The sequence below is a fragment of the Vanessa tameamea genome, chromosome 14, assembly GCF_037043105.1.
Source record: "Vanessa tameamea isolate UH-Manoa-2023 chromosome 14, ilVanTame1 primary haplotype, whole genome shotgun sequence".
Taxonomy (NCBI): domain Eukaryota; kingdom Metazoa; phylum Arthropoda; class Insecta; order Lepidoptera; family Nymphalidae; genus Vanessa; species Vanessa tameamea.
Window position 1 is genome coordinate 11,352,501 of NC_087322.1, and position 24,882 is coordinate 11,377,382.

At 32.4% G+C, this 24,882-nt stretch overlaps 1 protein-coding gene across 1 annotated transcript in view; it reads right to left on the reverse strand.

The window, feature by feature from the left end:
* LOC113402215 (adipokinetic hormone/corazonin-related peptide receptor variant I-like) overlaps positions 1-24,882 on the reverse strand; it is a 155,259-nt gene that overhangs the window by 72,812 nt on the left and 57,565 nt on the right. The window contains exon 2 of the mRNA XM_026642404.2: positions 3,819-3,940. Coding sequence (XP_026498189.1) covers positions 3,819-3,940 — 122 coding nt within the window. The remainder of the gene's footprint in view (positions 1-3,818; positions 3,941-24,882) is intronic.

Consider the following 24,882-nt stretch of genomic DNA (forward strand, 5'->3'; position numbering starts at 1 on the left):
ATACATACTTGCATAAATACTTGCATAAATACTTGCATACTTACATACTTACATACTTACATACTTACGTACTTACGTACTTACATACTTACATACTTACATACTTACATACATACATACTTACATACATACATACATACATACATACATACATACTTACATACTTACTTACATACTTACATACTTACTTCCATACATACTTGCATACATACTTGCATACATACTTGCATACATACTTGCATACATACTTGCATACATACTTGCATACATACTTGCATACATACTTGCATACATACTTGCATACATACTTGCATACATACTTGCATACATACTTGCATACATACTTGCATACATACTTGCATACATACTTGCATACATACTTGCATACATACTTGCATACATACTTGCATACATACTTGCATACATACTTGCATACATACTTGCATACATACTTGCATACATACTTGCATACATACTTGCATACATACTTGCATACATACTTGCATAAATACTTGCATAAATACTTGCATAAATACTTGCATACATACTTGCATACATACTTGCATACATACTTGCATACATACTTGCATACATACTTGCATACATACTTGCATACATACTTGCATACATACTTGCATACATACTTGCATACATACTTGCATACATACTTGCATACATACTTGCATACATACTTGCATACATACTTGCATACATACTTGCATACATACTTGCATACATACTTGCATACATACTTGCATACATACTTGCATACATACTTGCATACATACTTGCATACATACTTGCATACATACTTGCATACATACTTGCATACATACTTGCATACATACTTGCATACATACTTGCATACATACTTGCATACATACTTGCATACATACTTGCATACATACTTGCATACATACTTGCATACATACTTGCATACATACTTGCATACATACTTGCATACATACTTGCATACATACTTGCATACATACATACTTGCATACATACTTGCATACATACTTGCATACATACTTGCATACATACTTGCATACTTACTTGCATACATACTTGCATACATACTTGCATACATACTTGCATACATACTTGCATACATACTTGCATACATACTTGCATACATACTTGCATAAATACTTGCATACATACTTGCATAAATACTTGCATACATACTTGCATACATACTTGCATACATACTTGCATACATACATACATACATACATACATACATACTTACATACATACTTACATACATACTTACATACATACTTACATACATACTTACATACATACTTACATACATACATACATACATACATACATACATACATACATACATACATACATACATACATACTTACATACATACATACATACATACATACTTACATACATACATACATACATACTTGCATACATACATACTTGCATACATACATACATACAAAGTTTTGGGTTCTTCCACCGAAATAATATTAATTTTATATATTAAAGAGAGTATATTAGTATTATAGTATTCGTATCATTTTGTATGTTACCCAACAGATATTAATTTTAAGTGCTTAGTGATATGTTGATGGTGTAACTTTTCCAATAAATAAATAAATAAATAAATAAAAAAAAGAGCCGACCAACAGATATGAATCTTGAAAGTCCCGTGCCTAGAACACGTGAATAAGGTTTCAAGTTCAAACTTAAGCATTCAACAATGTATTTTGTTGTGATTAGATTGTTTTAAAAAAAAAACGGTGAGATATGCTCGAAACCCTCTCCTCAGAAGGAGAGAGGCCTATGTGCCTACACGGGACACTTACTAGCTGCTGACTCGGATATTACCAAAAAAGTCCACCTTAAATGTCCACCTATAAGATAGATGGTAATTTTCATCCAAGAAAAATTCCATTCCAAAAGTTTAAGCCATTCCTTACACTATCAATACCTACCATCGATATACATTTTATTTTTTAGAAATATTGTACGCTTAAAATCTGAATAATTTATTAATTAATAAACGAGGATCATCTTTCGTTGGTTGGATTCATGATTTTAATCCAATGACGCAGGACTTTTCATTTTTAGATACTATCCCAACAACGAAGTTATGAATGGTAGTCATTATTTTTAAATTAGATTTTAAAAAAGAAGATTATAAAATCATTTACGTCTGAGTGATGTTAACACATTTGTAATCCCCATTAATTATGAAGTGGAAGAGAAATTACTCCATATTTAAGTGATTATATTCCAATTTCAAATAATATTAAAACGGTCACAGGGGAATATTTCGTTTCTGAATCATTCAGAATATTATAATACCGTTAAAACTTTACATCGACATTTCTGTACTTTCGACAATTATCTGACGAAGTTAGCAACATAGACGAAGTTTATGTACGTGCAAGACAAAGACAAAGATTCACTTTCAAGCACAGTGATGCGTGCAAATCGACCCCGTTAGTTTTAAACAAACACAAACTATACTATTCTAAGATTCTATTGTGTAAAAACATCGCATATTCTAGGAATTATAATTTGAATATAATGATTGATGGAGCTCGTGGATCTCATGATCGACTTTACGATGATAGTATGTTTAAATCCACCACCGATGAATCGACTTTAGTATTTTATTTCCCCTCGATGACTCCGGTCAAGGTCGTTAAGGTTCAATATCTGGTCTATTTCATTGCCTTCACGAAATATTTATTATTATTATTTATTATTATAAACACTTTATTGCACACAAAAGACAAAAGATATAGTGTACATAACATTACAAGAACATATAACAAAAAAGAGAAGCGTGCAAAGGCGGTCTTATTGCTTAAAGCAATCTCTTACAGACAACCCTTTAGAGTAAGAATTTGTCTGTGGGAAACGGGATGGTGCAAACAAGCATGTTTTATTCTTAAACAACAAAAAATTAATCTTTAAATAATACAAATAATATATAACAAAATACATATATATAAGTTTAATAAATACATATGTATTATATATACCAAATAATTATATAAATAAAATTATATATATAGCAGAAAGTTATACTAAACATATAGTATAAAAATAAAACTTACGTACATAAAATATAATACTTAATAAATAAATACTAATAGTATGATAATATAGGAAATACTATTTACGCAAATATTTAATATGTTTCACAATGGCTTCGCTAGATGGCGTTGGGATCGAATTAAATCGCGATGATGTTTTGTTCACGGATTAGTAGATAGTATTAATTCAGTTTAAATTAAAATTGTCTGGCTCTGAGGTACGGTGTTTAACTCTCCTAAGTTCTATTATATACGGAATTAGTACAACATGTTTGAATTACGTTTTCAATGTATCATGTGTCTGGGGCCAAAGGAAAACATCGTGCAGAAATAAAATAGTCATCAAGTCAAATATATAAATAAAAGTTCCGACTTCGTATGCGTTACAAGGATATTTTTTTTTATAAAACGTGGAACCCGATCGCTGCCTCAACTACTGGGTTCAATCGAAATCATCGAAGAACTCAAACAAATATCATCAAAACAGTCCAGCAGCACAGGACTCATTTCGTTAGATACACACGTACAGGAAAAATTGTACGATAATGTTTATTTTTTAACGCATCTGTTTGAGACTATGACCAATCGGAATCGAATCGTCCGTAGACGGTTATAGAGTATTATTTATTTGACTTTTGACTCTTCCCCTTTTTTTAATTAATGGCCATCGAAGCGGGCGGGCCACAGTTAGTTATAATATAATTTACAGTTTTCCAATGCAATGTTAATATTCGAATATTTACTCACCTATCGATGGATATGCATACAAGCACATTTGAAGATAAATACAGGCCGAATGCTCTCATCACGAGAAGCACTTTGCACAGAAGATTACCCACCAGCCAAGCGTTCGTGTACTTCCAACCGATCTGAAACAAAGCGAAGAACAGCTTAGGTAATTTAAGTAACTCTTGACGAGAACACATGGATATTAGTTAAAATCATGCATAGTTCAGTCTGGGTTTGGCATCCCATAGATATATTTGCGTAGAAAATGAATATTTTTTTAATTGGGTAGTAACAAAAACAGAACAAAATTGGTACAGCCACAGTAGTTATGTTGAATCCAAAAAAGATGAACTGAACAACGTCCCGGCTAGTATCAAAATGGACAGGGCACCAAAAATGTGCAGATTCAAAGGTCGACGCAATCAGACGCACTAATTCGCGTAACATTGGCGCAAACTTGCTTGCTAAGACTTATTTAGTCTAATATACTTTTAGTAAGTCGTTCGAATGAGCAAAATGGTATCATTTTTAGGGCTGATTATATTATTTTTTTAAATATATTATGAAATGATATTGTGTCTACATGTAATGAGTCATATAATTCCATCATACGTTTGCACACGGCACCACTCCCAAAAGTAGGTCATAAGCAATGCATCATACTTTTCCTTATAATTGAGATAGATAAGTTTATTCAGTCGCGACACAACCTCCGTATCAGTGAAACGCAAAATATACAACCCTCACGTTAATGTTCGTTTCATTTACAACCTGAAGAACACGCCTAACGAGAGACAAAATATCATTATTAAGTAAATAAAAAAAAAATAGATACCATATACTAATATATATAAACTTCAATATAGACCATTTTTAAATCACCAACCAGCTGAATTAACTCAAATGTAAGCGATTCGGAAAGTAGATTCCGACATTTATTATGTTTTACCAATTTATTTAAAAAAACATATCTTATATATTAATAGCGTAAGTCGATTTTTGTCCCAGTGGTTATGGGACGATAGCTGCACATGATTATGAAGAGCTCTAGCCATAGATGTGCAGAAAAATAAAGAGGAGTCTTGATTGCAATTTACTAAATTGTTTAACAAAGAAAGATTTATATAAGAGAGCGGAAAAAAATTACTGGCATTTTTGTGATCCTTTTGGAAATTTAAGAAAAAAAATATATATATTTCTTAGTGGTCATTATTTCTATTTACGATTGGGGCTATGTATATTAAGTTTGAGATTAACCATCTCGACTACAAGATAAGTTATAAACATAAATTAAGTATATAAGACTTGCTCGGGTACAATCGCCCGCAAACCCGTAATCTTTAGGTCAGTTCTTTAGTTTTTGCAATTAGATCTCATCATAAATTATTCAATAAAAAGTGTTATACACCAACTAGAAGATATTATAACGTTTGATGCGTCACAAACTATAGTGTATAGTCCGATATGCTCAAACGAGTAACAGGTCCAATTTTAATTAAATGTATTAAAAAACCAAATCATCGAATTCAGTTAGTTATAAAGTTCATCCTAACTATTATTTAATATATATATATATTAATTTAATAATATAAATTAAAAAGCGAGTTTGTTTGTTTAACACTTCACCCGATCATCATTGATATCCATACACCACCGTCACACACGACCGAAGCCGAGGGCAGATACTAGCATCAAGAATATATAGATAACTAGCTGTTGCCCGCGGCTTTACTCGCGTGGAAGTTGTATATATATTTACAGATTAACTTAAAATATTACGTTAATTTAAGACCTCTTTGTATATCACGTTGGTGTGTATTTCACCCCTTAGGGGTAGAATATCCAGAAACGCTTAAAAACATATCTACTCATTTTTAATCAGTATCCCAAAAATAAAGTTTCATGCTTCTAACTTAAAAAATGACGGATTCCCATACAAATTTTCAATCATTATTACACCCTCTTAGGGGTAAAATTTCCAAAATTCCTTCCTTAGTGGGTGTTTACTCAATAAAACGACCCTAATCACTAAATTTGCTCTCACTTTAATAGTTTACGCGGGGCGATGATGAATCAGTCGGGACATGTTATATTATATAGTATAGATATTCTTATCATATACGACTACATATATCTAAATTTTTATTAATAGTAGTATGTTAAGGTAAATGTGTCACTTAATATTAGGGTACAGCTATAGTACGACACAACTTAGATGTAACATCGGCAAAATTCGTAAAACCAATCACATCCGAATGAAGTGTGTCATCAAAATCATCAATCTTTATCTATTTGTTATGCGAAAATGATCCTTTTGCAAACGTAATAATTTGTAGTGTCATATAACCAAATAAATTCGCCAAATGGACGATTAAATGTTTTTGTTTTTTAATTTCCATGCTACATTTAAATTTTTATAATGTGGATGTTGAGTTTTTTCCGTGATATAATTAGGCGGACTGGCAAATGGGACGTTTGATAGTAAGTGTTCATCACCGCCCAGACAATTACGCTGTTAGAAATATTAAGCATTCCTTACATGGACAATGCACCACCAAACTTGGGAACTAAAGTGCTATTTCCTTTTTGTCTGTAGTTGCACTGGTCATACCAGAATAAAACACTATTGAATACTGGATTGTACCTAGTACCTACCTAGACGAGCTTGCATCTATTCCTACTACAATGTAAGCTAAATTAAGCTGAGAACACACAATGCTATGCTATGTATATATGAAATTGGTTTAATTTCCGGTTAGTCCTGCTTGTGTTTATACCAATTAAGCAATGTAACGTAGCGTAGGAATGTAGCGGTTGACCCGTTCAAACTATTATATGGGCCTATTATATGAACTTATAACTGTAATGATACATTTCGATCCAATTTTGACTTTTCTTTAAAATAACCTCAGTTAAATCATGATTGAGAGTTTTAAACCAATAAATTCTGAACGTACCCGTAAACGTCAACATGGCCGCTCGTTGTCGACTAAAAATCATTCTGCTGGTGTATAACGACTGACAGTATGTCAGTCGTTATACACCAGCCAACTCTGGTACCGGTACACGAGGAGTGCGTATAACACTCTTCGTGTACAATATAATAATGCATTCCGGGTGATGATGAACTGGCCCTGGCGGTGTAATGCGACTGACATGTTCGCCGAGAGCAGAGTTGCAGGTTTTGCCGCGCTACTACAGAAACTCAGGGTCTCATTCTACAGCAGAGTAGCCATGAGTAACAACATAATTCTGTCCTCTGTATTCCATATCGTCCATCTAAAAAGAGAGAGAGAAAAGACTTATAGTTACTCTATTTACTCAGTTTTATTTTGATTTTATTGTTATTTTCTTTTATTATTTTTAAATTTTAATGTATATTTTGTATATCTTATGGGTTTGAAATTGCCTGGAATAAAGAATATTTATTATTATTTATTATTTATACAAAGAAATAGATGCTATTTATGGAGCGCTTTGGGCGGAGATTCTCGATATTTACGTTCTATTCTTTTGTATGCTTAAAAACATTGAATTAAGAGCGCGCCTAAAGTCACCATAATTTAATATTTCCCTTACACGCCTACCTCGGTACATGATTCCATTTCTATAGTTATTTTAAGGAAAGCGAACAACAGTAATAGTAAAACCGTTTAATTTCAATATTATTTCCTGTTGGAGACAAATCATTTCCAACAATATTTGTTTGATTATGAGCGATAATAATATGATTTTTCAATAAATAAATAAATGAAGAAATTAATGAATTAATAAATAAATAAAAAACTTACAATGCGTAGTGACAATTTTTCTTAATCGTACTGTAGCAACAGAGCCACTGTAGATACTATTTAAAGTCGTGTGACGTGTGTCTACGAATGATATTTGACAGGAGATTTGTAGTAAAATATATTCATTATTTGATAAAAACCCGGCTTCGTTCAAGGAAAAATAAAAAAACTAAAGAAATATAAATACACTAACTACCGTACCTCTTCACGAACTTATTATTTGGAGCACACTTTCTGAACGCACCCGTAAACATCAAAGATGGCCGCCCATTGAACTGTCATGTCATTGAATTCTTAGGGTTTAATATCGAAATATCTCGAGTATACGAATTTTGTGAACATATGTTGTTGACTAAAAAAATAATATTTTTTTAACGATCTATAATTGTGGATAGGTTTCGATGGGGTCTATTGTAGACATGCACGTAATGATTTATATAAAACGTAGTAACTGCCGAAAGCTTTTAGCGTTATAATAATACCACAGAAAGGATTTATACAAAATAGATTGTGTGTAAAAATTGTTAATTATCCAGTTTTGGTCTCAATAACTTGTAGTAATATAAATATAGCTTTACGATTATAAATACAAAATGGATTAGAGGACATTTCGTGTTTTTTCAGTCGAGATTTATTTACATAATAATTACTAATATTAAGTCCTTAAATATATGTAAATATGAATTAAAAATAATTACTGTATAAATCTTGACGGCTTGGAATAATGGTAAGAATGCTAGCAGCCTTTCCGCGTTGAATCGGTATTTTATTTTAATATACATTTTTTTTTCTATTTACTTTCAACTGGAATTATACTTAATGAATTATGTTTTTAATCGAATTCGCATGAATAAATCCAAAGTATATATATTATATGATAAAGATGTTAGGAAACAAAATGGAAGGCGGAGAGACTAAAACAAACTCGAAGAGCAAGTTAGAGTAGGTACTAAGTTATAAAGTTATAATAAAGTTCAGTACTAGATATTCAGAATTAGTTCGTATAAGTAAAAGGATCAAATTATCATCAAGCTAGACAATAAGCGAGACTAATACTTTTAGAATGTGATGATCATGAACTGTCATTGTTCATGTTTCAAGCCGGGTACGGGCCTCGAGGCATGCATCCTTGCCCGGGCTTTTCCTCAAAGGTAGCTTCCGCTACCGTGTCAATACATTCTGACACAATTAGTCAGGGTCAAATGCCCAGTTGTGTTAAAAATAATTAGTTCGTTTTCTTGTTAATAGATGGCGTTAGTAGGTCTTTAAATCGCGCTATAATTGTCTTAAGTTATTGTTTTAATTATAGTAGCGGCACGCTATGATGGCCGTTTTGACGTTTGCCCGCTCATGAAGTTTCGTATTTAATAAATAATTACATCAAAGGAGCAAATTGTTGTTCTTTATTGTCAATAGTGACGTGCAGTTAGTCATAAAATTTATCGAATGTGATTTCTAAACTACAAATATTAGGGTACGCGAAGATATCTTTTTTATTTATTTTTTTGCGTAAACGTGTACGTCACACTCTCACACTCGACCTCGTAGTCGGTGTTATATTTGTGTTGACAGTAAATATTTTATCTATTTTATAAATTATTTATTTTATTTATATATGTTTATTGTAGAAAATGATAATAGAAATAATATTAGTATTCAGAACAGGCAACAGAACGTACCTACATCATTACATGGGAAAGACGAAAGAGGATTTTTGTATCAATTTATTTCTTGTATGTAATGTGTTTATAAAGTTATTCATTCTAATTCCAATTTTTGATTTAAATTGATTTCGTTCGAATATATTACTTAAACTTATTTTATATTTTTTTATTAAACCTTTTTAATCAGATACTACTTGCAACAAAAACTTGAATTAAATTACTTGCAAAAAAACAAAGATTTGAATATATTATATCGAAAATAAATTTACATTTCACATCACTTTTTTAATGTGTCAAAACGGCCATCGTATCTTGCCGCTAGAATAATCACCGTTCATACCTGAGATAACTGGATGTCGGATGAACGGTTTGTTTCATTCGTCGCCTAACTGTCATATTGCTTTTAAATTATTCTTTTAAATATTTTAGGGGTCTTTTATTTATCAAATACTACTTATCTATTGCGGTTTCGCTCGGGTTTAAGGGGTTGGTCGTTAGATGTTAGGCATAAAAAAAACCTATGTCCTTCCTTGGAGTTTAAGATTATTTCATAAAAAAAAAAATCGTTTTAGTTTAGCAGTGCAAGAGCAACAGACAGACAAATAATAATAAAAATACAGTAAATTAAAATATTATTGTAATGAAATATGACGTATAAGAGGACAATGCTCGATTTTGCCTCATGGCATTCATGAATAATTAACAAAAAAAAAGGATTTACAATAGGAACCTATTATAATATACTCTTAGAAATAAGACCAGAAGTTTTTTATTTTAAATACAAATTTATTACTACCCTCAAGAAAACAATTTACAAAACGAATCTACTTTACTTCTACAATACAGTAATTTATAAAGGCATCGCAAAAAAAGTTAGCGAGAAATATAATCTTTTTGACCTCCGTTTCAATTTCCTTTTCTTCAAGTGTGTGCTGGTCTTATTCTTTGAACGTTACGCACAAAAGCTGATCAAAAAGAGTTTTATTTATTTAAAATATTATTTGTGGCTTTTAATATATGATATGAATAAGTTCAAACATGTACAACGATTATAATTTTATCTTGAATTTTCGCAGTATTGAACGAAATGAATTAATTTATTATTTTCAATATGGTAACATACTATTGTTTCTTCAATAATAACATTGTGATGTCTTCCTGATCGCTTTCGGTCACAGAAGCACTCTCATAACTCGATGGGACAGCAAATCCGACACGATCACGACACGACACGACACGGAAAGAGTACAGGCTCAGAAGCAACGGATTTATGTGCTTTCCGAGACAAGAGAGTATACGCATTTCCAAGTTCCAGACTTCGTGCTGTTAATAGATAATGGACAGTCCATAAATAATGGCAAAAATTATTAAAAAATAAATCTATTGCTCTCTGTGTATTTCTACTAATATTATAAATGCGAAAGTAACTGCATCTGTTACCTCTTCACGCTTTACTCGTGAAAACTAACGATTTAGATGAAATTTGGTGTGGAGATATTCACCCCCTCGAGGGAGTAAAATGGGGGTGATTGTTTATTTGCGCGTGTAAGTCCGCAGGTTCTGCTAGTTTAGATATATGTGAAGTTCGTGTTAGTTTTTTACGTTCGATATTTTTACTACGTTATCATAACTGTTTGAACGGACTTGTTAATGATGTGACGGTGCTATTAGCTCCTTTATATCAACAGGACGCTAAGACATATCTTGTTTTATTCTTGTTTCATTATAAACATTATAAACTGTTGTTGCAAAATGAAAAGCATTGCAATGACTATTTTACTGAGTTATTTACTTCTACACCCTTTTACATTAGCGCTGTATCACAATATACTTAAATCAATATATCTATACCAATATGTAAGATTATTTCTATGTCTAGATAGGGTGTCACACTTCAACAAAACATACGGGACAACTTTATTATCTTTGTGTGCGTGACGGCTACGCTTGACACTCGCCAAACGTGATACTACTTTACTAGTGTGCGTGTACTTAGTGGCTAACTTGACACCACTTTAGTCTATCTAAGTAACCGCAATTAATTTTTCTTTTAGAGCTCGGACACTAAGGTTGATATTAGCGCGACTTGTAATTTGTTAAATGTATTTGTTGTGGTTTATCCAGATTTGTAAGCTGAATTGAGTAGTTAACTTCAATATGTATGATTTGGTTATTTATGTTAAGATAAATTCGAAGTTAGAGATATTTTTGATTGGTTAGTAAATTGTTTAAACAAATGAAATTATTGTTCTTTTTTTTTAATCTATTTCATTTCTGAACGCTAAATTTGTATAACATTACTACGCGCTGTTATGATTCTGGAACCCATGACAACAGATTAATTGAGTCCTAAGTTATTACAAATTATCTGAAATTAGATTACTGCATAGTTCTGTGGTACTAAATTATTCGATGGTCATCCGAATTATATAACAGTACTCCAAAAGCATTACAATTAATGCTACAATATAAATGTATTATATATATAGACAATTTATTAGCAATATCAGAATTATTCAATATAAGTGGGCGTATATTCAAACGATTTAATATATGAACGCTCTACAAATTCAGTAATATTTTTAATTAAACAAATCAATCACACAGATATATTCACAATAGTCATCAATATCGATTCGTTTTTTTTTTTATGGCATTGGTTGGCGGACGAGCATATGGGCCACCTGATGGTAAGTGGTCACCGCCTCCCATAGACAAAGGCGTTGTAAGAAATATTAACCATTCCTTACATCACCTATGCGCCACCAACCTTGGGAATTAAGATGTAATGTCCCTTGTGCCTGTAATTACACTGGCTCTAACCGGAAGACAACAATACAGAATACTGTTATTTGGCGGTAGAATATCTGATGAGTGGGTGGTACCTACCCAGACGGGCTTGCACAAAGCCCTACCACCAAGTAAAACATATACACACATAAATCAATGAATCTATTACAAAATAATAATGACAATGTTGGAAATTAGCGATTCGTCGCATACGTGGTGCGCGGGAAATCTTGAATGTAACTGTCGATCCAAGATGGCTGCCACGCTGCCATCGCCGCGACGCTTCGCTTTTCCAACCAGTTTGAATAAACAAGATGGCGCACCATGTGCCGTCATATATCATGTGTCGAAGCATCAAATAGTTTTATCAAGTAGATTTTTTTTGTCGTACATGCTGGCAACGACAGTGTGACGTAGAGAAGAAGTGACAGCCGAAAGTGTCATTGTTGATGGAATATCGAAAAGAGATATATTACGAACGTGAACGAATAGACTTGCATTTCAGATATCATCATGTCTGGTAATGAGTTGTTGCCTAGCCCCTTCGATATATATATTTACGATTCTTAGGATGGTCGCAAGTTTAAACAACGATATTCTTCCAGATTCATTTATTAACACTATTTTCACATTTATTTTACCCACTAATCCGTGTTTCACAATACATCCCGTATTCTCCTAATCCCCCTATAATTCTAATTATTTAAAAATAATAAGCATTATAACAAAACACTGCCGCCGCGTTCGATTTCTTGATATTATTTTTCTTATCGGCCGGTATCAGACGACAAGCTCGAAGTCCAGCGAAGATCTGCTGATGTTCAGTAAAAATATAAAGTAACGCCAAAATTTGTAAAAATAAAATGTAAAAAAGGCGCGGGCAACTGTGAGCCCGTGGATGTTGTAAATTAAATAAAACCAATATCGTATACCATAAAGCATTACAATGAATACCATCACAACACATCGTCACCATCTCACATTTATTCCAGTGTACGAAAGATAAAACTGATTTTTGTAAGTGATCTCCATTTATTGTTGAAACATAAATAAAGTGATCACCCTAAAATACGTTTTATTTATTTAATTTATTCCATTAACTTATGACATAACTAGATCTGTGTCCGGGAAGCTTTTTTTTTTTTTTTGCGTTCCGCAAGGACTGTCCTCTTAAAAGAAGATAGATTTTATTGTTTGTTCGCACTGAATAGACTCCGGTACTAATGGACCGATTTGAAAAATTCTTTCAACCTTAGAATTCTACATTTTCTCTGATTGTCGTAGGCGTAGAATATTTTGAAATAAGTTAGGGATCCGAATGAAAAGTTTCATAATGTAACCATATGGCGTTCGTCGTAGCTTTCAGTTGTTTTATATGAGAATAAGTCAGGTCTGCTGGGACCGGTGTACGAATTTATTTTTTCAAGCTGAACTCGCGGCTTCGCATTCTTGGAATTCAGCTTGTGACGAAAATGCACTACTTATCAATCCACTACTTATTTAAAATCCTTGAGGGGTAATGTTGGGGATATTAACCTTCAAAGAGGGAATGATGTCGCACCATATTTCATCGATTTCATAGATTTATTTATTCGATTCAGAGATTTAGTCGTGAAAGTGTAACAGACAGTATAATATTAAATCAGTTAATTTAATTTAACAAAAGTTATTTATATCATTGTATTAAATTTATTTTTTCTATAACATTAAAGTGGAACCGTTTTATTCTCGCGGCACGCTTCAACTTCACACGCCCACATTACAGTTTCTCATTATAGCGTTATTTCACGTGAGCTGAGGCTCCGTGGATTTACGCTTGGATCTTATACAAAGATCGCAGGTTTGAAGCACCACTAAGTCTTCAAAAGCGTATTTTATGTAATTAATCAAGTGTTCTGTTAAATTTTAAGGTCAAATTTAGACGAAGATTTTTTGTGCCTATGTAAGTGGCAAATGCACCTATAAGTAAGTGGTCACCACCACCGATGAATATTCTAATCACCTTCAATGCACCACAAATCTTGGGAACTAAGTTGTGCGTAGTTACTGGATCGCTCACCTTTCAAAATGGAACACAAAGGTACGGACTGTTAGTCTGACGAGAGAGGAAAACACTATTGCGATTAAATTCACCAGTAATAACATTAACACATATACGAAATTATAATTGAAAACATTTTCAATTACTGCCACACCAACGCTTGGAGACATATTCTGTTATATTTGTTTTTATATTCGTTTAACTAAGATCAAATGTAAAAATTTGATGTCATGTCAATTTATTTTACGTTATATAATGCAAATAGAATAAAATTAAAACGCAAATTATATTTATCTCTACATAGTATAAAACAAAGTCGCTTCACGCTGTCTGTGCGCTTAGTTCTTCTAAGCTTCGCAACGGATTTTAATGCGGTTTTCATCGATAAACAGAATGATTCCAGAGGAAGGTTTATATGAATGGTATGTGTGTATTAGGTATATTAGAGAAAAGGCAAGAATTTTAAGTATGTTCTTCGAAATTTGTATAAAGACGGTCATTGCACCCGTGTGAAGTCGGGGCGGGCCTTTCAATGAAATCAATTTATAACGTATTTATTTAAATAGTTTTTGGTTATTGCTCGTTGTTATTGCTGTAATATAGAAATATATTTGTGTTTCGAAGATATGACTATATTATTGATTTGCGTGATTGTAATTTCTTATCGCGTTTGCTTTGATTTCTTTTTTTGTTTTCGGTCTTTCAAAATGCCCTATATTCGAAAGAAAAGAATATTTATTTCGAATCCTTGCATTAAATTATTAATTCTGTATTTTATATTATGAGATGGGTTTGTTCTTGGGGTGGGCGCTGCCTAAAATTAAAACGAGCTTAGCGAGACGAAGCCTACGTAGGCGTAGATACATTTCCTCTCAGATTTTTGCCAAAAGACTTACAAATACCTCTGAATAATCTTTTGAAGATTAACTTTATATTAGCACTTATATCAATTCACAGAGTAGATTCCACCCAGAAGCAAGAAAATCGGTCAAAAACGAAAATTTAAATATATGCATTATCCCACATGGAAATCAACGGGTCACTCATTATCAATATAAAAATATACTTTATTAAAATAGGATTTTACAAGCAATTTTGAATCGTCATTTTACAGAACGTAAAGCTGTCATTGGTTCGAAATGTACTCTACCGAGAAGAAGCGGAAATAAAATAATAATGGAAAAGAGTAACTACTCTTTTCCAAAATTGAAAATACAATGTAATGTCAGTTAAATTCAACAAGTATTAGCTCGACCCTTTTTTATCATTTATATTATAATCTTATGTTGAATATTAATTCGATTAAAATGTTTTATTACTCTATGGTTTCTTAATATAAGATTTAAATTTAATCATGGTCGAGCTGAAAGTAGCTCCCAATTATACGAACTTCGATTAAATTTAAGAATATAATAAATATAATAATTTATATATACATATCCTACAATACAATCAAATATATATTAGTATTGAACAACTGAAGCTTTGTTTGGTATGAAATTTCAATGAATGTGCATTGATATTTCCATTAGAAACCAATACGGTAACAATTTAAATGTATACATTACTTATTTACTTTGAATTTGATCAATTCTGTTGATAATAACATAATTGAAGTTTTAATAACATTTATTTAAATTAACTGCATCGCTGTCGGTTCATTTATTATGATTTAAAGTTCAATTTCGTTCGTATATGTTAAACTGTAACCGTCAATGTTTTCAAATTGAAACGAATTCCGAACAAAAGCAGTTCTTATCGATAAAAAAGTTAGAATGTGCCGTTAGGTTGTGTTTACAGAAAGATCTCCATAAGGGATTTCAAATTGACATAAAAAAATCAAGGGTGGAATCTCGTGGGTCATTTTGATGTTTCAAATCAACAAACGGACGTGTTAGTCCCGGTTATAGTGCTGACCGAAATAAACTAAAGCAAACTGAATCTATGTCGAAAGCGCATTTAACCGCTTTGTACAAGGTATTGGCTGAAATAGAGTTAGACTGCAGCATCCTATTCATGTTCTGTTTTCATATTATTCATCAATTTTACTAGCCTACTGGCTTGGTCAGCTAACCAAGTCGGTCTATATAGTCCTATGTCATCATTTTAGTCTTATTGTTTATCACGACACGAATTATAGTTATAGTTATAATCTAAGTAAAATTCAACTAATCAGATGTAGCTTTTCTAAGGATTCAGTTATTAGAGAGGAACAGATACAAAACGCGTAGGATTAAAAATAGGATTCCACCACTTGAATTCAGTCACCCAGAATACAGTACATATTATGTATTTTTATTAAAAGTATATGTTATATTATTATTCCAAGAGGCTGCTCTTATGCCGGTTAAACATGTGGCAGAATTTCGATGAAATTAGACATATGCAGGTTTCCTCACGATGTTTTCCTTCACAAACGGGCACGAGATGAATTATAAACACAAATTAAGCACATGCAAGTTGAGTGATGCTGGCATGGGTTGGGACCCGCAATCACCGGTTAAGATGCGCGCGTTCTAACCACTGGGCTGTCTTGACTCTTCGAGGTATATGTGATGCGGCCGTCACAAGTTTTCCAGCGGATATGAAACATCGAAACTGTTATTAAAATAGTAAAGTATCAATATATATGACGGGCCACTATGTTTTGAGAGTGTCAAGAAACGAAAAAAGTAATAATGACATGTTTGACAGTAAAATTGGATATAGTGCGGTTGGACGTTTCTTCACTCTGACGCAACTTCAGGCTCTTTTGTGTAATGCATTTGCATTTGTCGTAAGCAAGACGTGCCTGGTAGAGCGTCGTTACTTTATTATAATATCAAAAGTGCTGATTGTATTACTGTTAAACTGTAAAACCTTCAAACACGTGGTTTTAATTCTCCTCTCCCGCCTACCCACGATCGCTCGGCAGCCACAGATGGATACAGAAAATAATGATAATGGCAATGTGTCGTTATATATATAGTTAAACGTATAAATTGCTTTTATTTTAATTATTATTATTATAATAATACACAGTAATTAAATGTGTAGTATACGCGCCTACCATACAAGCGAATAAAGGTGGTGAGGCTTCATCAGGATGCCAAGGTCATGTATGGTCATAAGCGCCGGTCTGATCCACGCGCTTTAATGTATTTAGTGTTTGACATCAAAACCTACTAAATCATATTTGATTTAATACAGCATTAATGCAGATTGTATGCGAAACGTTGTTCATGAATATAAATTTATACGCACGAACAGAATTCAATCAATTGTATATTAGTGCTCTAGTGTATCACTAGAACAAACAACTGTGCAATGTTATCCAACTATTTAATTTGTAGTTTTGCATCGGATTAGTTGCATAAATGAGTTACAGGGATTTCAAACTAATTATGGTATATATACTATACTTTTTGTTGCAGAGACTTCTACTCATTTTCTTCGTTTACTCAAAAGTGGAATTTTCGAGGCGTGGACTCCGGTACTAATATTATAAATTCGAAAGCAACTGTCTGTAGGTCTGTTTGAATTTAGTTTGACGAGCTCCGTGGTCGAGTAGTGTGTACACCGGTTTTCATGGGTACGCCACTCCGAGGTCCCGGGTTCGATTCCCGGCCGAGTCGTTGTAGAAAAAGTTCAGTAGTTTTCTATGTTGTCTTGGGTCTGGGTGTTTGTGGTACCGTCGTTACTTCTGATTTTCCATAACACAAGTGCTTTAGCTACTTACATTGGGATCAGAGTAATGTATGTAATGTTGTCCAATATTTATTTATATTTTTTTAACATAACAGGCTAATTTGAGTTACATTAAAAACACAATTATAAACCCTTTCGAAATTGTATGCCTATTATTGTAAATGAAATAAAGCATTACTTCATCGAATTCAACCATTTTAATATTATATTTAAAACGGGTTTTTGTGATTAATTCGACACTGAAAACGTACGAATATATTTAATTTCAGCGGGCAGAACGGTTAACCGCAACAATGAATCTGTGGTATATTTTTTTAGGTCTTATTTATTTTATTTTTTATTTAAAATACTTTATTGCACAACACAGGAATACATGATATAAAAACAAAACATTAAATAAATAGTGCGCAAAGGCGGTCTTATCGCTTATAACGATCTCTCACGGACAACCTTTGGTGATAGAAGTTTAGAACGAAAACAGAGAAGTGCAGTTATAGGTAGAAAGAGGAGATAATGACTATAATTTGAGAATACTGATATTAAAATATAATAATAAACTACACATAACTACATCCGAATATACATAACATAATCAGCCTGTAAATTTCCCACTGCTGGGCTAAGGCCTCCTCTCCCGTTGAGGAGAAGGCATGGAGCATATTCCACCACGCTGCTCCAATGCGGGTTGATGGAATACACATGTGGCAGAATTTCGTTGAAATTAGACACATGCAGGTTTCCTCACGATGTTTTCCTTCACCGCCGAGCTCGAGATGAATTATAAACAAATTAAGCACATGTAAATTCAGTGGTCCCTGCCTGGGTTTGAACCCGAAATCATCGGTTAAGATGCACGCGTTCTAACCACTGGGCCATCTCGGCTCCGAATAATACACACATAATAATATTATATACATTATTATAAACTACATATTATTACATACATACATACTGGCATACATTATTTAACTATGTTAAAAAGAGATATCACATTATTCGAAGGGATCGGATAATATAACATAGTCGTATGTGGGCGGTACTGTGTTATTAAGAAAAGGGTGGAATTTCTAGCAAAGGTCACGTTTTTGGCAAACAAATTATTTTACACATATAAGTAAGGAATAAGATATTAAATTTTTATTTCATTTCACTTTCGACAAGGTTTCGAAATATACCAATTATTTTAGTAAAAACATGAAATGTGTCAAATAATAGTAGTATACCCTGTTCAAGTTAGCTTGATCTTTTTGACAGACTGGCTAGTGATGAGAAACAGAAAATATAACATATACGACAGTCGATGGAACGATGGAATGCGTAATTCAAATTGGAATTCAATTTTTTTAAACTTATTTTTCTAAAAAGAGTTATACCAGCTAAAGAGACCCCAACCACTAGCCAAAGAGACCCTAACCAAAAGTGCTCCGTTTGTAACAATAACTTAACAATGATCTTTAATAAGGATTTTTGGAAACGAAATTTATGGCAGTTACTTACTCCTACGATGTAACATTGTACAAGCGTCTATTATTTTCAGTGCTTCTATTTAAATTTTACTTTGAAGCAATAATATATAATAGAAAAAGTCTGAAAATCTTCGGATAACGCTTGAATCTTTAGGAACTTTTGTATTATATGTAATTATTTTAAAAAATTTTACAATTTTTAAAATCATTAAAGTACGAAATATGTTCGTCATTGCAAAGTTATGTCGATCAGAAAAATTTACATCTGTCAAAAAGATCAAGCTATCTTGTACAGGGTGTAATCGATTATTTATATGCCTAGATGAATATTGTCTAAGCGTCGAATAAAATAGAAAGTACACGCACACAAGTAAAGGCGTATAACGTTTCACGAATGTCAAACATAGCTGTCATGCACACCAAGACAATAAAGTTTGCTCCTTTGTTTTAGTTCTTTTGTAGTGCGACATTATTTATAGATATATAAATAATTTAAGACATAGCTAAAAACTCTTACTTAAATTTTCTCTATTTCAATATATTATATTACAAAGTCATTTGGCAATGAGCTTTCGTTTCAACGCCCGCCAAAAATATATCACATTACACAGATACACAAACTGACGCTCAGTCACGAATCGATTAACAAAAGGAACGATTACAGTTGACATCAAAATAGTGTTGTTAGGAATTATGAAGTACTATATTATTTATTAATAATTACTATTCCCAAAATATAACGTTATGGATTATATTCCTTGTCTTACAATAAAATGCACCCAAAATGCTTATTGTTATATTAAATAAAGAAACAAAGATAACAGAACTGTTCATATTATTATTTTAACATATTTTTTTTTACTGGTAGGGCTTTGTGCAAGCCCACCTGGGGAGGTACCACCCACTCATCAGATATTCTACCACCAAACATAACATCTTAGTTCACAAGGTTAGTGGCGCATTGGCGATGTAAGTAATATTTATTATAGCGTTATTGTCTATGGGTAGTGATCACTTTACCAACAGGTGGCCCATTTACTTGTCCACTCATCTATGTCATAAAAAAAAACATCGATCTTACGAATACTGGGTATTTTTTTTATTGACATTTTACATCTGAAATTGATATTAGCTGTTTCATTTGTACGTGATATATTATCAATTATTAACTAAATTAATATTTTACTCATCGGATACAAATTACTGTAATACATAATATGTAATAATTAATATTTGTTACATACTAGCTAAAAGCAGTTGGAATGTGTAGCAATGACCGGTTAAATTAAAAAAAAAACTCTGTTCCAACTCTCTTGTGACCTTTTGAAAGTAGACGGTGCGATGTCACAAACATTCATGCACGTGCCAACGATACTACAAACTCAACAAAAAAAATTCAACTCTATTGTATCGAGATACCATTCTATTGAATGAACGTCCCGTCCAAACGAAACGATACGAATAAAACATGAACAAAAATGAGCATACTTGTTTATATGTTAACTGTCTTATACATATATTATTGGCGTAAGCCGATTTTTGTCCCAGTGATTATATGCCACAGTGATGATGGGACGATAGCTGCATATAAAAAATCGGCTATGGTCTCATTTTGAAGAGCTCCAGCCGTAGATGTGCAGAAAATTAAAGAGGATTCTTGATGGCATTTTACTAAATTGTTACGAATTAACAAAGAATTTCTTTTGAAAAAATATACTGGTCGGTTGGAAAATGAAAAACGTTAACAAAATTAAATTGTTTTCGATAAACTCCGATTCTAACTGAACTAATTTATACTATTTGATATTAATAATTTAATTTAAAAGAGGTTTCATCATTTTGGCGCCAAATGTAGATACAGTTTACAATTAAATGAAATCAAAACTAAACCTGTCGTAGGTTTCAAACTTCCTAAAAAAACTTTTGAATAAACGCGAAGTTTCGCGGGAGATTCACTAGTATTTTTTTAAATGAATTGTTCTTTTACGCGGCTTACTTAGCAGAGTGAACTGACATAACTGGTCACGTAAGAAAAAAGCGTTATAGAACCATCCCTCTCTTCCTATATCTCTATCTCTCTCTTTTTAATGTATACGTTTTTATAAAATTATTTTTTTTATTATCGTGTTAATTTACATGATATTTATTTATTAACTCTTTATTGCACCCAAACTTAAAACTAAAAATTACAATTTTATTACACAAAAGTTGCATGATGTGCAACAGGCGGCCTTATCGCTAAGCAGCGATATTTTAAATTAAAAAAATATATTTCTTGTCATTTAATCCGTCCTCTAACGTTGTTCATTTATTTCATTGGCTGTTTTTAATAGATAATATAACAACACCCATTTGGAACTCTTTCTCTTTTTTTACTACAAACGTGGCATAAACCACGGTTATCGGTGGATATAACTTCAAATTGACAATTAAAATTTATATTTACAACAAGCAGCCTGGTGGAATAAGAGCCAAAACTTGAATGAAGACTACGACACAGGACAGCTGCAGTAAGACATTTAAAGGCACTTACTTTACTGTTTTTATTTGTATTTAAACTGTAACTGAGAATATTTTGAACGAAAAGGTAGCCAGTATGATAAAAGTTAGTAACGGAACTATTTCACATGCTTTGTACTCAATATCTCTCTGCTTGCAACCAATCCCGTTTTTTTATGTTAGAAATCTTTTATATTTATAGAAATTAAATTAAGGTGTGAAGGTATACTTTTCACTTAAAATTGTATTTTTTTAACGAGATAGCCCGGTGGTTAGGACACGCGGTTCTTGTCGATTCTTCTCGGTAGAATCTACACTCCGAACCGGTGGTAACTTCACGTAATATAGTTTTGTAAAATGACTATTCAAAAGTGCTAGTATTCAAAAGCCTACTTGAATAAAGTATATTTAGTTTTTAAAATTCACTTCACAGTTAAGGAAAAATTGTAAAAATTCAATCCGCATTGGCGCAGCATTGTGGAATACGCCTCATTTTTCTAAAAAGGAGAGACATAAGCCCAGCTGTGGAAATACAGGCTGTTACTTATATTAATAGTATTGATATTAAACACTGGCCAATTTGCTTAAAATACTTCAGACCACCGTAAAAATTACTTACATTAACAAGAAATGGTAATAAATCAACGAAAACGTTATTGTATAAATTTTTAGTTATATAAAACATACAATATTACATACGCGTTTTCCAGCAAAAAAAAGTGGTCAGACTATCTCTGATTGGTAGAGTAGATAGAAAATAATAAAACAAAATATAAGTAAAGAACTGACGTTCTATATTTTATCTTATTCACGGAACTTGGAACGATAATGGGTGCTCACAAAGCTGACAGAAACTTGACTTTTCGAATTATTAAAAATGTCATTCAGCATCTGTAACGAACCATTCGTTCATTGACTTTTAAGAACAAAGGCAGTGTACTTGATCGAATCCGACGCAATAGTAATCTGATAAAATTGATATAATTTTTTTTTTTTTTTTTTTAAACAAAGGAACTTAGTAATAATTATATTCATGTAATTGTAACAGATTTTTTTTTTTTAAATATTGGACAACATCACATACATTACTCTGATCCCAATGTAAGTAGCTAAAGCACTTGTGTTATGGAAATCAGAAGTAACGACGGTACCACAAACACCCAGACCCAAGACAACATAGAAAACTAATGAACTTTTTCTACGTCGACTCGGCCGGGGATCGAACCCGGGACCTCGGAGTGGCGTACCCATGAAAACCGGTGTACACACTACTCGACCACGGAGGTCGTCAATTCTAACGATGTATGTCGAATTCCAATCAATTATTTTTGGTGATAAAAACCTTTTCGTCGAAAACTTTTCCTTTAAATTCGACCTTGAATTTGCTTATATAAAGTCAAAATATTTTATTGGGTAAGATAATATTGTCAATCAGTATTATATGCTCTATTGGCCTCTCTTGCCCTTTTTGGTCTAGCGGTTAATTAAGACCCTGAGGGCTGACAAAAAAGGTTTGTCTGTTGACTAATTCTTAGTAGTAACATTGATATTGAAAGTTCGTAGTGTTTGCGCTACTATGCCTCGGATATCACGTGAAACTATTGGTCCTGCGCTTAAACCTTTTTCCATTAGTGGCGTATTGGTTATTTAAGGAATGGTTATTATTTCTTACAGCGTCAGTTTCTATTTACGTTGATGACAACTTACAATCAGGTTGACGATTTTTCCGTCCGCCATGAAAAAAAAACATATAAATCAGAACTTCATCTTCATCTTCATTTTAAATATAATATCATTTATGTAATTGGAAATAATAATTAATTATTTTTCATAGTTTTATTTATTACGGCATTCTAGTTTGGCTATTATATAATATTAAGCCGTTTCTTTTGGAAACAATGGCTACCCGATCTATTTATAAGATTGGAGCTCGAGATTCTGTTCGGAATGTAACCCACAATGTGAATAGTTGTATCACATAATCATATTTACGACGCTATAGAATCGTTGTGTAAACACGAGAGGTAAACTTAGATATAACACCTACTTACCGACTTCACAAAGTCAGAACACCCTTCCTGGAGCACGGTATTCATTTTTATAAGAAGGCTATTCACGGCTATAGTACGGCTATTTTCAACTAGACCTAATAATAAATTTACTCAAGAAAAAACTTTATAGACGATAGAAAATTGTGGTGTTAATAAATATTCTTTGATTTTCATAAAAAATAAATAATAAATTAAATTGTATTTAATTAATATACATATGTATTTAAATTGGTAGAAAATAATGAACTACTGGTAGATAAAACTACTGATTTGCTAGCCTTCACAGGACGATTCAAAAGTGCTTTTACTCCGATAAACAAGTGTTATAACCAGAGGTGAAGGTGGTAACCAGAGGTTGAACGAGTGGCATTCAGTTTGTAACAAAAGAGCTTCAGTGTCTTGTTTATAACCATTTATCTCCAACATAACCCCCTCCAAAGGTAAAAAGAGCCTATGTATTAGTTATACGTCCAAAATTAATTCAGTGGCTTATCCGTAAAAGCAAATAGACTGACAGACAAAGTGTTACTTACGCTTTTTTGAATATAATAATAATAATAGCCTTTATTTAACAATCTTACATAATACGTTTCTTTCTTAAATACTAAATTTTAATATTTGACACCAGTTTCGCCAAGATTGTCTTGCATAGGCCTTGCCACAAAGTACGATCTTGTGTCTTTCTTCTCCATGTAAAACCTGCTATTCTTTTTATGTCGTCTTCCCACCTGCGACGTTGTCTTCCTTTCTTTCTTTTGTATCGTCTTGGATACCATTCAGTTATATCCTTGGTCCATTTATCTTTTTTGTTTCTCATCATGTGACCCGTCCACCTCCATTTTAGTTTTTTCATGTAATATGTCACATTTGTAACTCCGGTTTGCTTCCGTCTTGTTTTTAGTTTTATTTTGTTTATTAATTTAATATTGAGCATACTTCTTTCCAGACCATGCTGACAAATCTCTAGTTTGCGTATGTTGTGTTCCGTTAAACTCCATGTTTGGCATCCATATGTCATAACGGGTAGAATACACGCGTCAAATATTTTTTCTTATATTTAAGAGGTACATCGGGATTTTTTACTACTTCTTTT